Consider the following 11,036-nt stretch of genomic DNA (forward strand, 5'->3'; position numbering starts at 1 on the left):
GTCCCCATGACTAGAACCGGACCCCGGGCTCCAGGACACACTGCTCTGTCCTGTCACTCCTGGCTGGTTTGTCTATGCTGCAAGCTGCCAGGAACACAAGCCCTCGTTCTCCCTAAAGGCACAGCTCTAGTCTACATATCGGACTCAGCTCCCGACCTAAGAAAACACAGTGTACTTAAAAGGCACCACTTCTGATTACAGCTTTCTTGAAAAAGTATTTTATTAATACACTTGGATGTACAAATGGAAAAGAATAAATACATGATTCTACCTGGTCAGCTGAGTGAGAAATGGTCTATGCTCAGGGTCTACCTCAGTGCTTGGGAAGGAGACCTGGGCTGAATGGGGGGCTGCTCAGTGCACAGCAGTGGGAAAGGGGGGTTACTGATGAGTAAGCTCAAGGACCTAGGGATGCCCTGGCCACGGCTGTGCTAGCCCCTCATCCCGTGGTGCAGCATGGGGCCTAGGAAAGGGTTTCGTAAAGTGGTGGTGTGTCTCAGATGTGGCCTTTTGAAGGTCATTTCTGTCACTCCTTAGTTCTATTTCTCAGCTGTGTGCAATGATCCTGGGGGATCCATGTGAGGTGAAGGAGTCACTGGCGAGGCTCATGGGGCTGTCCTGAGGCTGCCAGCATTCTGGTGAGAACGGTGCCTGAGTCATCCGCTTCAGGAGGAAACTAGTAGCTGGGGCACCACACAGGTGGAGGGTGAGGCAAAACCTGACATTTGCTCACGCTGGACACGCGTGACATGACCTCAGTAGACAGTCACACCACATCTCAGGAGCCAGCATCCATACCTGAAGGTGTTGCCAGTGACTGGCTATCCTCAGCTTGCTCAGGAGGATGGTTGAAAGGCTTGTCAGGACTGACAAATGTTCCCGAATTTTTGGGCTAGCATATGCTACATCTGCGATGGTGACATGATTTCTCAGGTCCTAAGAGAAGACACGAGTGTGAATCCTGAAGGTGGCAGAGCCTAGACACAGGTAGATGCTGGCCCATGAACACAAGGGAACACGGGCTTTAGATGTGTCGCCACCCAAGTGGGGGACTCTTCTGGGACCCTGTGACCGAGTGACTGGTGGGTGTTGGATAGGTGGCCCTCAGTAGGCAATCTTCCAGTGCGTGGGCTGCTCGCATGCTTTCTCCTGGTCTCCACAAAACCGGTTGTAGGTCGTCTTGGGGTCCAACCCCAAGATCTCCCTCTCTTCGTGAATCCGAAAAGAGAATGTGGAAACAGACGTGCCTATAAAAAACCTGCAGAGCAACGAGAGGTTACCTGTGACCAGCAGTGGATGCACTGGTTACACCCACCCACCAGAGGCTCTGGAGCCGCAGCACTGGCACCTGCCCGGGTCAGCCCAGGCTTCGGCAGCCACTGAGCCTTGCAGATCTCCACCTGGATGTACGAGGAGCACAAACAACTCTGCGCCCATCTTGACACGCTGCCAGTGGCAGGGACCATGCACGTACATGTTGTCAGGATGAGGGAACCCTTTTTCCAGGGTCTTTCAGATTCCTGGGGTGACAGAGCGATGCAGCCAGCCCTGACTCCTGTACCCTGGCCCTCTGACGGCACTTGGTGACCAACTGATCTGAGAGAAGTTCTGGAGTGCTACACCACATGACTACCCTGGAACTTGGGGGCTTTAGGGTGGGCTGCGCTGATGCCACGGCCAACTGCAGTCAGCTGTGTGAAGTACCTTCTGGCCTGAGAACTACCATCAGTTGCTGAGATGGCTGTGGCTAGCGGATTCTGGGAAGAAGCCCAGGCAGAGAGAAAGGGCAAGCTCAGAGCCTCCTCAGAGAGCACTAACAGGGTAAGAGACCAGAATGGCCGCTCTCCTCCTCGTGCACACCACACGAGCAGTGCCTGGAAGGGGACGGCAGCTAGACCCATGTAGATCAGGAATGAGGCCCGCATGCCTAACCCTGGTGCTGGGAGGGAGTCAGCAGGGACCTCAGGGGCCAGAACACAGCAGAAAAGCAGCAGGCATGGCGAGGAAAGCAGCAGGCGAGGTGTGCACACTCCAAGCACCTCAGCGTCTGGAGCCACAAGGAAAGTCACGCACTCTGCCTTGTTTCCCGTCCCACTCAGGGTGTTCTCACCTGAGCCCACCCCCTGTGGCTCCAGCTGATGTGGAGAAGAGAGCTGCAAGACCAGCTGCCCTCGAGCAGCGACACGCAGGCCTCTGGCCCGAGGCAGCCCTGCATGTGCACTTTAGGGACACAAACATACCAAGGGGGCCAGTGCGCCTCTCTCGGGCAGACAGGGGAGAAGGGTGGAGACCCGCAGTTCACAGCAGCGCAGGGAAACCCTGGGCTGGATGTTACAGCTTAGGAAAGCAATGGCGCCAGCGGAGAAGGTGGAGGGCCACAACCACCTCCTCCCACTGCTGAGAACGGGGGCAACAGGGACCCCCGGAACGGGCAGGCACCTGGCGTGAGCGCAGATCCACTGGTCGATGATGGCAACGCCTCCGTCCTTGTATAGCTCCAGCTCCTCCCAGGTGGGCTCAAACCTCACCATCTCCGGTAGCAGCTTCCTCAGTTCTTCCTGTTCTGCGAGGCAAAGGGGAGGCTGCTGACCCTCCGGAATGAAGGAGTACGCTGCCAGGGAGGTCACAGCGAAGGCCTACACCTGGCCAGCATTCGGCCAGGGGTAAGAGGCCCGACAAAGTCTGGGCATAGAACTTCCTACCCTTCCTGATGGCGTCTGTGGCCACAAACACCTTGTCCAGCTGGTGAGCCTTCATGAGGCTGCGGATCTTCTTCACGGCCCCCTCCAGGCTGGGTACATCTTCCCGGTGGCCCCAGATGAAGTCCTTCCTTCTCAGGTGCACTCCGAGGTAGGGGCCGCCTAGCGCTGAGCCCAGTTTGACCTACAGAAGACAGATGTGCGGAGAAGACACTGAATGCAGCTCGCCTAGCTACCTGGCAATGCAGCAGGACAAGCGTGCTCTCTGAAATGTCCCTCCAGGCCCGTCTGAGCCGCACATAGGAATCTCCTGGGGGACATGGATGTCTTTTCCAGAAGACCGTGAAGTAACCAATCATCATGAATACTTTATGAGTGAAACAAGAACCTTAAAATGAAACACTAGAAGAAAGAAAAGCTATTTAGTACTTTCTTCTAGGTAAGACCTTCTAAGAAACGGAATTTATTGCTTAATTTATTGCATCTGGAAACAGTCCAGGCCGCCCACAGACTGAACAGGTACGGTGGGGTCCTAACATTTGGCACTCAGGCAGTCAATGGGAAAGACCCATTGAGGGAAAAAGCTCACACACACACACAGCAAGGAGAGGACAAAGCGCGGTCGAAGGACTGGAGGAGGTCCAGGGCAGGCGGGCTGGACCTGATGTGCAGAAGTCAGTGGAAATGCTGACAGGTTCATCTTTCATGGCCTACTTCTGCTATGGGTCCCCCCCTCCTTCCTTCTTTTTGTTTTTTTTGAGAAAGGGTTTCCTTAGAAAGCCCAGACTGGATCCCACAAGCTTTCTGCTTCCTCCTCTGAACATGGGGGTCATGGGTATATGCCACCATGTTGGGCAGTCTGCAGACTTACAATAATGTCCTCGCTTCACTAAAGAGACACCTGTATGAGTCACGTCCCTGACTGCATCAAGACAGGGACTCAGCGGAGCTCGGACCACAGGGCTCCTGAAGGTCAGATATGAGCATCACTCATGTCTGGGATGAGGTATTCACAGGACAGGCACTAGCTTAAGATATGAGCCTATCCCTGGTTCCTTTTCGAGCAGGAGCAGCATGGCTACCTTCATCCGCGTCCAGTCTTCCTCGGGGGCCATCTTGTCGGCAGCGTCCGTGGAGTTGAGGTGCAGGCTTCTGAACTCGTCCCCCACGGCCCGCAAGTGCTTTGCAAACACCATGCTGCGCCGGGTCTGCACGGACAGGGCTGAGCTGAGTGCCACGGGGCCTTGGGATGAATGAGCAGTCACAGCTTCACTCTCCACCACCTGCCCGCCCCTTTCCAAGGGCGCCACTGCCAAGGCTCCTCAGCCCTCCCAGCTGGGTCCTTCGTGACTCCTGTCCCCACCACCAGCCACGGGGCCCCCTGGTTAATCCCTTATAGAGAAAGGCCCACACAGGGCCACTTCAGGGAGGGCCACCCCAGCCAGCCCCGGAGCTGGGCCTGTCTAGAGTGCAAGACTGGCCTGTACCATCTGCCCTTGGCCAGCAGTGCCATGCTGCTGTCTGCCCAGCTCCCGGCTTTACACTTTGTTCAAAACAGGCTTCAGTTTTCCCTATGACTGTATCTCTGTGGCAAACCAAATGCTTTTGGGGGCAGAGCTGCTGCTCAGGTTAGCCAGTGTCCTCAAGCTACTACCGTCAGCCAAGCAGTGTGTTGGGACTTGCTGCACAAAGTGTCCCCTTTCCCATCCCAAAGGAGAAGTGGCAAGGGTAGCCCCCCACAGAAGTTGAGAGGGCAAGTCCTGGGCTGCATGCCACCCAAGGCAAGACCACTGTGTTTAGGAACGGAGCACCGTTAGGCGTGGCTCAGACCCGGCACCTCAGCGGGTCCTGCAGTGAAAGCAGACAGCTCGCTGTGGGGTGGGGCAAGCCCACGGGACGCAGCCCACCGTTTTCGGTCAGCAAGGCTGAAAGCTGCTGCTGACTGTTGAAAGTTTTCAAAACGTGAACACGTGCAGAGAGGCCCCTGTGAGGTACTCACATCCCAGTATTCCCTGCCTCCGTAGTGGTCATGAAGCAGGTTTTCAGCTCGGTCCAACATCACAGACCTGCAGTTGAAGTAAGAGGAAAAAGACTTCAACAGTTCTAACAGTTGAGGCGATTGCATTTGCACTTTCCGAGAACACAGAATGGCAAAGCCTTGAGCCCCAACAGTGCAAGTCTGCCGGGGACACTGAAGAGGAGCATCCAGGGGTCCCTGCAGAGCTGGAGGCGCAGGAAGAGGACAGAAGGAACCAATGACATTAGCGGAAAGCTTGGCAGTGCACGGGCGTAACACATGGCCAGGGAGTCTGGTGGACGTGTGAGGGTCTGTCACCTGTCCCACAGGAGAGCAAGGCACACGGCTGTGGGTTCCAAGAGGCACAAGAACATGCTTGCTCCTGTGACAAAGGCCCACTCGAGGAAGAGGGCCACCCCTTTGGGTCTCCACGTCTCAAGCTTACAGTACCGTCTTGCTCCGACGGAAGTGGGGACTGAGGAAGTGAGCATGTCGCCAAAGCCTGTCCTCTCACCACTGTCAGGGGGACATGGAAAGTGAGACTTCACCGTGAAACATGGAGGACTTAGGGACATGGAGATGATACAGGGTGCAACAGAAAGCTTTCCACAATAGGCTGATATTTTTTTTTTCCCTGTGGTAACAGCTCTGGCTGTCCTGGAACTTGATCTAGGGACCAGGCTGGCCTGGAACTCAGAAAGATCCGCCTGCCTCTGGCTTCCCAAGCGCTGGAATTAAAGGTGTGCGCCACCACTGCCTGGCTGAGGCTGACAAATTTAACTGTGTGAGAAGTATACATTTTACCAAAGTGGGTCACGACATGGCCAACAGTGGCAGAGAAACTCTACTGTCCAGGCCCATTGCAACTGGCTGCTGTGGCCAGGCCACGGCTCAGCACAGAGCACTCTGTGGTCAGAACCAGGGCCAGGGAGGCCTTGGAGGTGGCATGGAGTGCCCAGACTAGCACGATGCTCACAGCTGGCTGCTAGCGACACTGAGAGAGCTGAAGGGACAGACGGGCCCTGTGACTTCAGGGATGCCTGTAGCACGTTCCTGGAACGTGGTACTGAGGCGCTTCCTCCCAGATGTGACGACACAAACCTCACAGGCTCTTATGCCTGCCACGGCTCCATTCCTGGATGGATCCCTTCCTTATGCCTGCTACCAAGAGGAGGAAGAACAGCTACTCTCATCTACTGCAGCTGCCTGAGTCCAGAAACAGCGTGTGCTGTGTGAGTTCTCCAAAGCCAACCCTCTGGGGAGAAAGGGCTAAAATAGCATGAGGCAATACTTTCAAAGCCCCAGTGCCAGCGCCTACTGGATGCCACCTTCTAGGCAAGCCCTGAGCCGCCTCCACTGGAGACACCATCACCTCTTCCCAGCCCCCCATATACACTCCCAGCCAGGCTAGGGTCCTCATACACCCCAGAGAGGAATGCAGAAGGAAGCCACCGGTGTGTCCTGCCTCCACCGTCCACAGCTGCCACTCAGGACACAGGAGGCGGATGACAGTGTAAGGGTAGGGAGGCTTTACTGAGCAAGGAGTTCAGGTGAGTGCGGACCATGCTCTCACACCCAGGGTGAGCACAGCAGACAACCCCAGCCTGGACTCTCTCTGGGGTTCTTCTCTGAGGATGCACAGCTCCCTCCAGCCCCTCCTGAGCCTAGTCCCACTCTGGGAGACCCCATAGACTGCTGGAGTGCAGCGCAGGGAGGGGCACGGTGATGAGCAGAGCATTCCCAGTGGCAGGCCCCGGCACTCACCGAGCGGACGTGTTTTTTAAAAGCACAGGCGCGACGATGGAAGCCGACCCCTGGACGGACAGGCAGGAGACATTCAGACCCCGTGTTTCTTGATAGCCCCAGAACCAGCCTCTGGAAGACAGAGCCCAGCTGTCTGTCAGCCTGTGTGCGCTCACCCAGGAAGAGATGAGGGGGCCTGTGCACACGCAGCAGGGCAGTCCTGCTGACACTGCCCCACCCCCAACCCATGCCGATGCTCACACGCTAGCACCGTGGGCAGCCAGTTCTCGTGAGAACTCTGAGAAAACCCACAGGACTCAACATTTCCCAGGTCACTGGCAGGAGGTGGGCAGCAGAGAAGGAGGGGACAGAAGCCACGGCTCAGCCAGATGGCCAGGCAGAGACCATAGTGCAATACGGTGAGACCCGTGTTTGAACCCAAAAGAACTGGCTAGATGTAGCGCAAGCGACAGAGGTCCTGCTTAGCACTCAAAGGGCCCAAGGTTTGACCCCCGCCCCGCCCCCCAAGAACCACAAAAATATGAAAAAGAAAGTGAGGTGCTTTAAGAACTGACCTCGTCTCTGTCTAACAATATGAGGTGATCTACAGTAAAGTGTACCAGGGCTCAGGGGCGTCCACTCAGGACAGTCCCTGAGAGCTGCTTGGGGCCTGTGCCCACGGCGCTACCTGTAATATTCGTGCTTGTCCTGGGAGTAGAGCAGAGGGTCGATGCAGGGCCGCTCGTCCACCTTCTCCTCCCAGGTGCCCTCCTTCCAGCCCTCGGCGTAACCTTGCAGGACGTACACCTGGTCGATAAAGGGCCCGCCGGACTCTGAAAGAGACCCGGAGTTCGTGCCACGCAACAGTGACCACAGATGCTGTGCACCGCCTAGGGACGGCTTTCACCGACTTAATGCAGGGTCTCCCGATTCCACAAAGGCTGGGCAAGGCTTCCGAAGCAGGCGTGGAATCAACGGCACAGGCATGCGGGCCTGGGGGACTCACTGAGGTTGGCCTCTCCCACTCACCTGCTCTTCCCTACTGTAGCCTGACACACTGGAGCAGGCCTGTACACCCCTTCTCCTGTACACTGCTTTGCACTGTTCCCACAGCGTATGCTGACCTGACTGGTATGTTCCCCTCCAAAGCTGGTTCCCACCCCTCAAGACCCCCAGCATGTCCTAGCTTCATCCCTGCTTAACCACTGACCCCCCACTGAGAGGAGTCCTTGGAAGGTTTGTGTCCCCTGCCCCTCTGCTACCACCTACATTTTGCCGGAACCACCAGCCATATCCAAAGTACCAATGAGGGTCTGTCCAGAAGAGGACCCCAGTATGGCAAGCCACAAAGTCAGTTTCTGTGTCTCTAAAACTTACACTGCATGAGGCCTGCCTGTGGCTGATGGACCCAAGGCCCAAGCTAAAGCTGCTCCCCTCCCGCTGACCAAAGCTAGGCTGGCTCCAGCACAGCCAGGCCTGCTCTGTAAGTGAATGAAGCCACCGTCTTCCCAGGAAGCCCATGGCGCTGGCTTCACTGGAAAAGTAGGGCTTCCCCAGTCCTACTCCAGCTGCAGGGAGGGCGGTTCAGTGGCAGCAGGGAGATCCGGCCCTATGCCTCCAGATGCCACACCAAATGGCAAGGACCCCATCTAGCCCTTTCCCACAGTGAGAAATCCCTCAGCTGTACCCCATAAGGAGGCATGGGCAGAGTCTCCAGGCACCTGAGACTGAGGCTCAGAAAAAAGTCAGGCTATCTTTGACGAGTCCAACACCCTAAAAAAACCACCCGCAGCTCTTGTTTTACAAGACCCACAAGCAAGTCTGCAAGCTGGGTCAGGAAAGGGGACATTCTATGCACGCGTTTACAATGCTCTGACTTTGCGTTGTCAACCTGAAAGAAAAAGTAAGAAAAAAAAATACTGCTTTGCACTCCCAGTACTGACTAGACTTCAGAACACACCCGATAATGATGATATCTGATAGAGAACCACGTCCTGCAAAATAGATCCTCCTGAGGCAGCAGTCGTGGGCAGGGGTCAGAGGTCATGGTGGAGTAAGGCTCTGATGTACACTACTGCTACCAGCCAGGTTCTAAATGAACCCCTTCCCTCTGCGACCTCCAGTGTAGCAGAAGAAAAGATGTCTTCCACCAAAGGCACAGTCAACTCTAAACACCTCTTGGACTTAGGAAAGCATGACTCCTCTCAAAAGGTGGAAGCAGGGTGAGGCCACGCAAAATGCCTCTTCACAGAACCTTCGCCATCGTGGCGTGACCCCATAAGGACATCGCACACACAGGTATGCGTCTCTCAGTTAAGATGGCTTTTCAGCTGCTTCCTCATCAGCACCCTGACCACACCTGCCTCCCTAGAAAAACCATGGAAGCAAGTGCCACAGCAGGGCTGAGTGGAAAGTGCCAGCCAGGCTGGGCCAGGCCACCTGAGAGCCACATCAGAAGAGCCTCCCAGCTTTGATGCCCGCCTCACCTGCAATGAACTGCTCATACTCAATGACTGGGATGTTTTTATTGAGACTCGGAAGATCAAAAAACTCAGACCAGGGGATCCGGACTTGATGGATGTCAGGACTTTGCCAGTGATAGAGACGGCCCCATGGGGGCAGGACAAGCACCCACTCCTCAGTCTTCAGCAGCGTCTTCAGCAAGGACGCCACTCGGATATAGACGTCTCTCCGGAGATTGAAGCCTTCTGGGGGGTTGACATCATACAGAAGGTACCTGAATTGGGAGCAAGACACGGGCCTTGAGCTGTGAGGACTCTTCACAGAGCACCCATTCCCGCTTACAGAGAGAGCAATGTGACAATGTGACAATGATCAGCAGAGCTCATGAGTGCAAACCGCAGACAAGCAGTATCTGACAACTCGGAGTGTCATGGAACCTCAGAGGCCAAGCCTGAGGATAGGTACTATAGCCATCCCCACAATCTCTAGTCCAAAGACTCCTTCATACCCTGAACAATTACTGAGGCCCCCAAAGGGCTGTTAGCTTATTCAGCGGTGTCAAACCTTTAACAATGAAGCATAATGTTTTCATCAATGAATACGGCGGGCTGCATTCACAGCTATCCTGAGATTGTGTGGCCAAATGGACACAGGCTGGACACTTCTGGTTTATGAATTAAGCTAAAGCTAGAAGCAGTCATTCATTCGCTTAAAAATAACAGTCCCATTATACTGACAAAGATTATTTTAAATGCAAAATGAGCATTTTCAAAATAAAACAAGTGAAGAGGATAGGGTGGAAACACTTTCGATTTTTGAAGATTTACTTTGGGTCTGGCCATACCTGGGTTCTCAGGTCTGTTTTTGCATTAAGCCTCACTGTGATTATCACGGGCCTGGTTGGTTGGCCGTTGTTAAAACTCCAGAGTAAACTGATGACACTTGAGAAAGTCAAAGAGTTGATGCAGAATCTCCGTGAAAACGGTTCTAAAACTTTAGGGCCTCGCCAAAGGAAGATTCCTTTCAACGGAATCCCAGGGAGTCTTCACGAACACCGTCACTGCAGCGGACCCCCGTGATTTAAACTCAAGTTTTGGGAACAGCGGCCGCGGAGGAAGCGCAATCTCCGGTCCACAAGAACTTCTGGGACTCATCAACGCGGCTTAAGATGGGACTCGGGATAGGGCGCCTGAGCCGACACCGGGCCAGCCAGCGTGGCCAGAGCCGGTTCCATTTCCCCTCCTGGACCTTCTGGTGGAGACCTCCCGGGAGCAGACGGCCAGCTCAGCCCAAGGCCAGCGCGACCTTCGCTACACAGGCTTCTCTCCTGCAGCCTGCGTGCGCAGCCCCAGCTCCGCTGCCCCCGCCCCGCCGCTGACCCTGTCCCAGATGCCGGGTCAAGCACGGCGTCGACGTGCTTACCGTCTGCGGGATGCCGCCCCGGACAGGATGTCTGCCGCCGACTGGCCAGGCCAGAATTCCTCTCCTGAAGCCGAGACCGGCCGCCAGGAAGCCGCCGCCAGAAGCAGGCAGACGACGCTGAGCGCCGCCATGGCCCCGGCGGCCACGAACTTCCGGCTACCGCGCTCCGCTCCGGAAGAGCGCCTGTCAGCCCCGCCGAGCGCGTCTCCGGTTGCTACGACGACGCGGCGAGGCCCACAGTGTGCACGCGCCTCACGTAGTCGGAGGGTGGCTCTGTGGGCGTGGCCAGGAGGTGTGGCCCGGGGCGGGGCGGGGCGGAGCCCGAGCGCAGTTCCGCTTCCCGCGCCGTCTTCGTTTTTAAGTTCAGCTGCTGGGCTCCCGGGCAGGGCGTAGTTGCTGGTCAGGTACCGGGCCTCATCCGGTAACTGCTGAGCAGCAGGATGCCAGGCATTGCAGTCGCCGGGTCCCATGGTTTTGGCGGCGCTGGCCATGGATACTTGTCCTGCTTGGCGCTAGGTGAGCGAGAAGGAGGACCGCGCACTGGCCTCCTGGAGAGCGGACGGACCCGAGGGCTCTAGCGTGCTGGGAGCGCAGAGCAGTTTTGGGACCGGGTAGGGTGGACCCAGTGAGGTGACCGCCGAGCTCTGAACTTCCGTGGAAAGGCCAGTTCGTCCGTGGAGTGACTATGGCTT

The 11,036-nt window shown here is 56.2% G+C and overlaps 1 protein-coding gene across 2 annotated transcripts; it reads right to left on the bottom strand.

Annotated features, from left to right (window-relative positions):
* Window positions 1-202: 202 nt before the first annotated feature.
* On the bottom strand, window positions 203-10,560 carry Pofut2 (protein O-fucosyltransferase 2). Of its 2 annotated transcripts, none has more exons than XM_021630942.2 (9): window positions 10,345-10,555; window positions 8,946-9,196; window positions 7,148-7,292; window positions 6,481-6,591; window positions 4,699-4,765; window positions 3,782-3,907; window positions 2,703-2,883; window positions 2,440-2,563; window positions 203-1,258 (listed from the first exon to the last, which is right to left on the bottom strand). In XM_021630942.2, the coding sequence occupies exons 1-9, from the start codon at window positions 10,473-10,475 to the stop codon at window positions 1,105-1,107; spliced, it is 1,290 nt and encodes a 429-aa protein (XP_021486617.1). In that variant the 5' UTR covers window positions 10,476-10,555; the 3' UTR covers window positions 203-1,104. The 2 variants fall into 2 exon arrangements, 1 of the variants encoding a protein (XP_021486617.1); XR_009586709.1 differs by having other exon boundaries at window positions 1,130-1,258; window positions 2,440-2,558; window positions 10,345-10,560.
* Between the last annotated feature and the right edge of the window lie 476 nt (window positions 10,561-11,036).

Source organism: Meriones unguiculatus, chromosome 16, assembly GCF_030254825.1.
Source record: "Meriones unguiculatus strain TT.TT164.6M chromosome 16, Bangor_MerUng_6.1, whole genome shotgun sequence".
Taxonomy (NCBI): domain Eukaryota; kingdom Metazoa; phylum Chordata; class Mammalia; order Rodentia; family Muridae; genus Meriones; species Meriones unguiculatus.

What these genes read in the sequence shown, in the direction of transcription:
- Pofut2 (XM_021630942.2), bottom strand. Translation starts at nt 10,475, where the DNA reads ATGGCGGCGCTCAGCGTCGTCTGCCTGCTTCTGGCGGCGGCTTCCTGG. An exon ending in GTATGAGCAGTTCATTGCAG is followed by an intron (nt 7,293 to 8,945) that starts GTGAGGCGGGCA and finishes GGTCTCTTTCAG; the next exon opens with AGTCCGGCGGGCCCTTTATC. An exon ending in GAGGCAGGGAATACTGGGAT is followed by an intron (nt 3,908 to 4,698) that starts GTGAGTACCTCA and finishes CTGTCCGTGCAG; the next exon opens with ACCCGGCGCAGCATGGTGTT.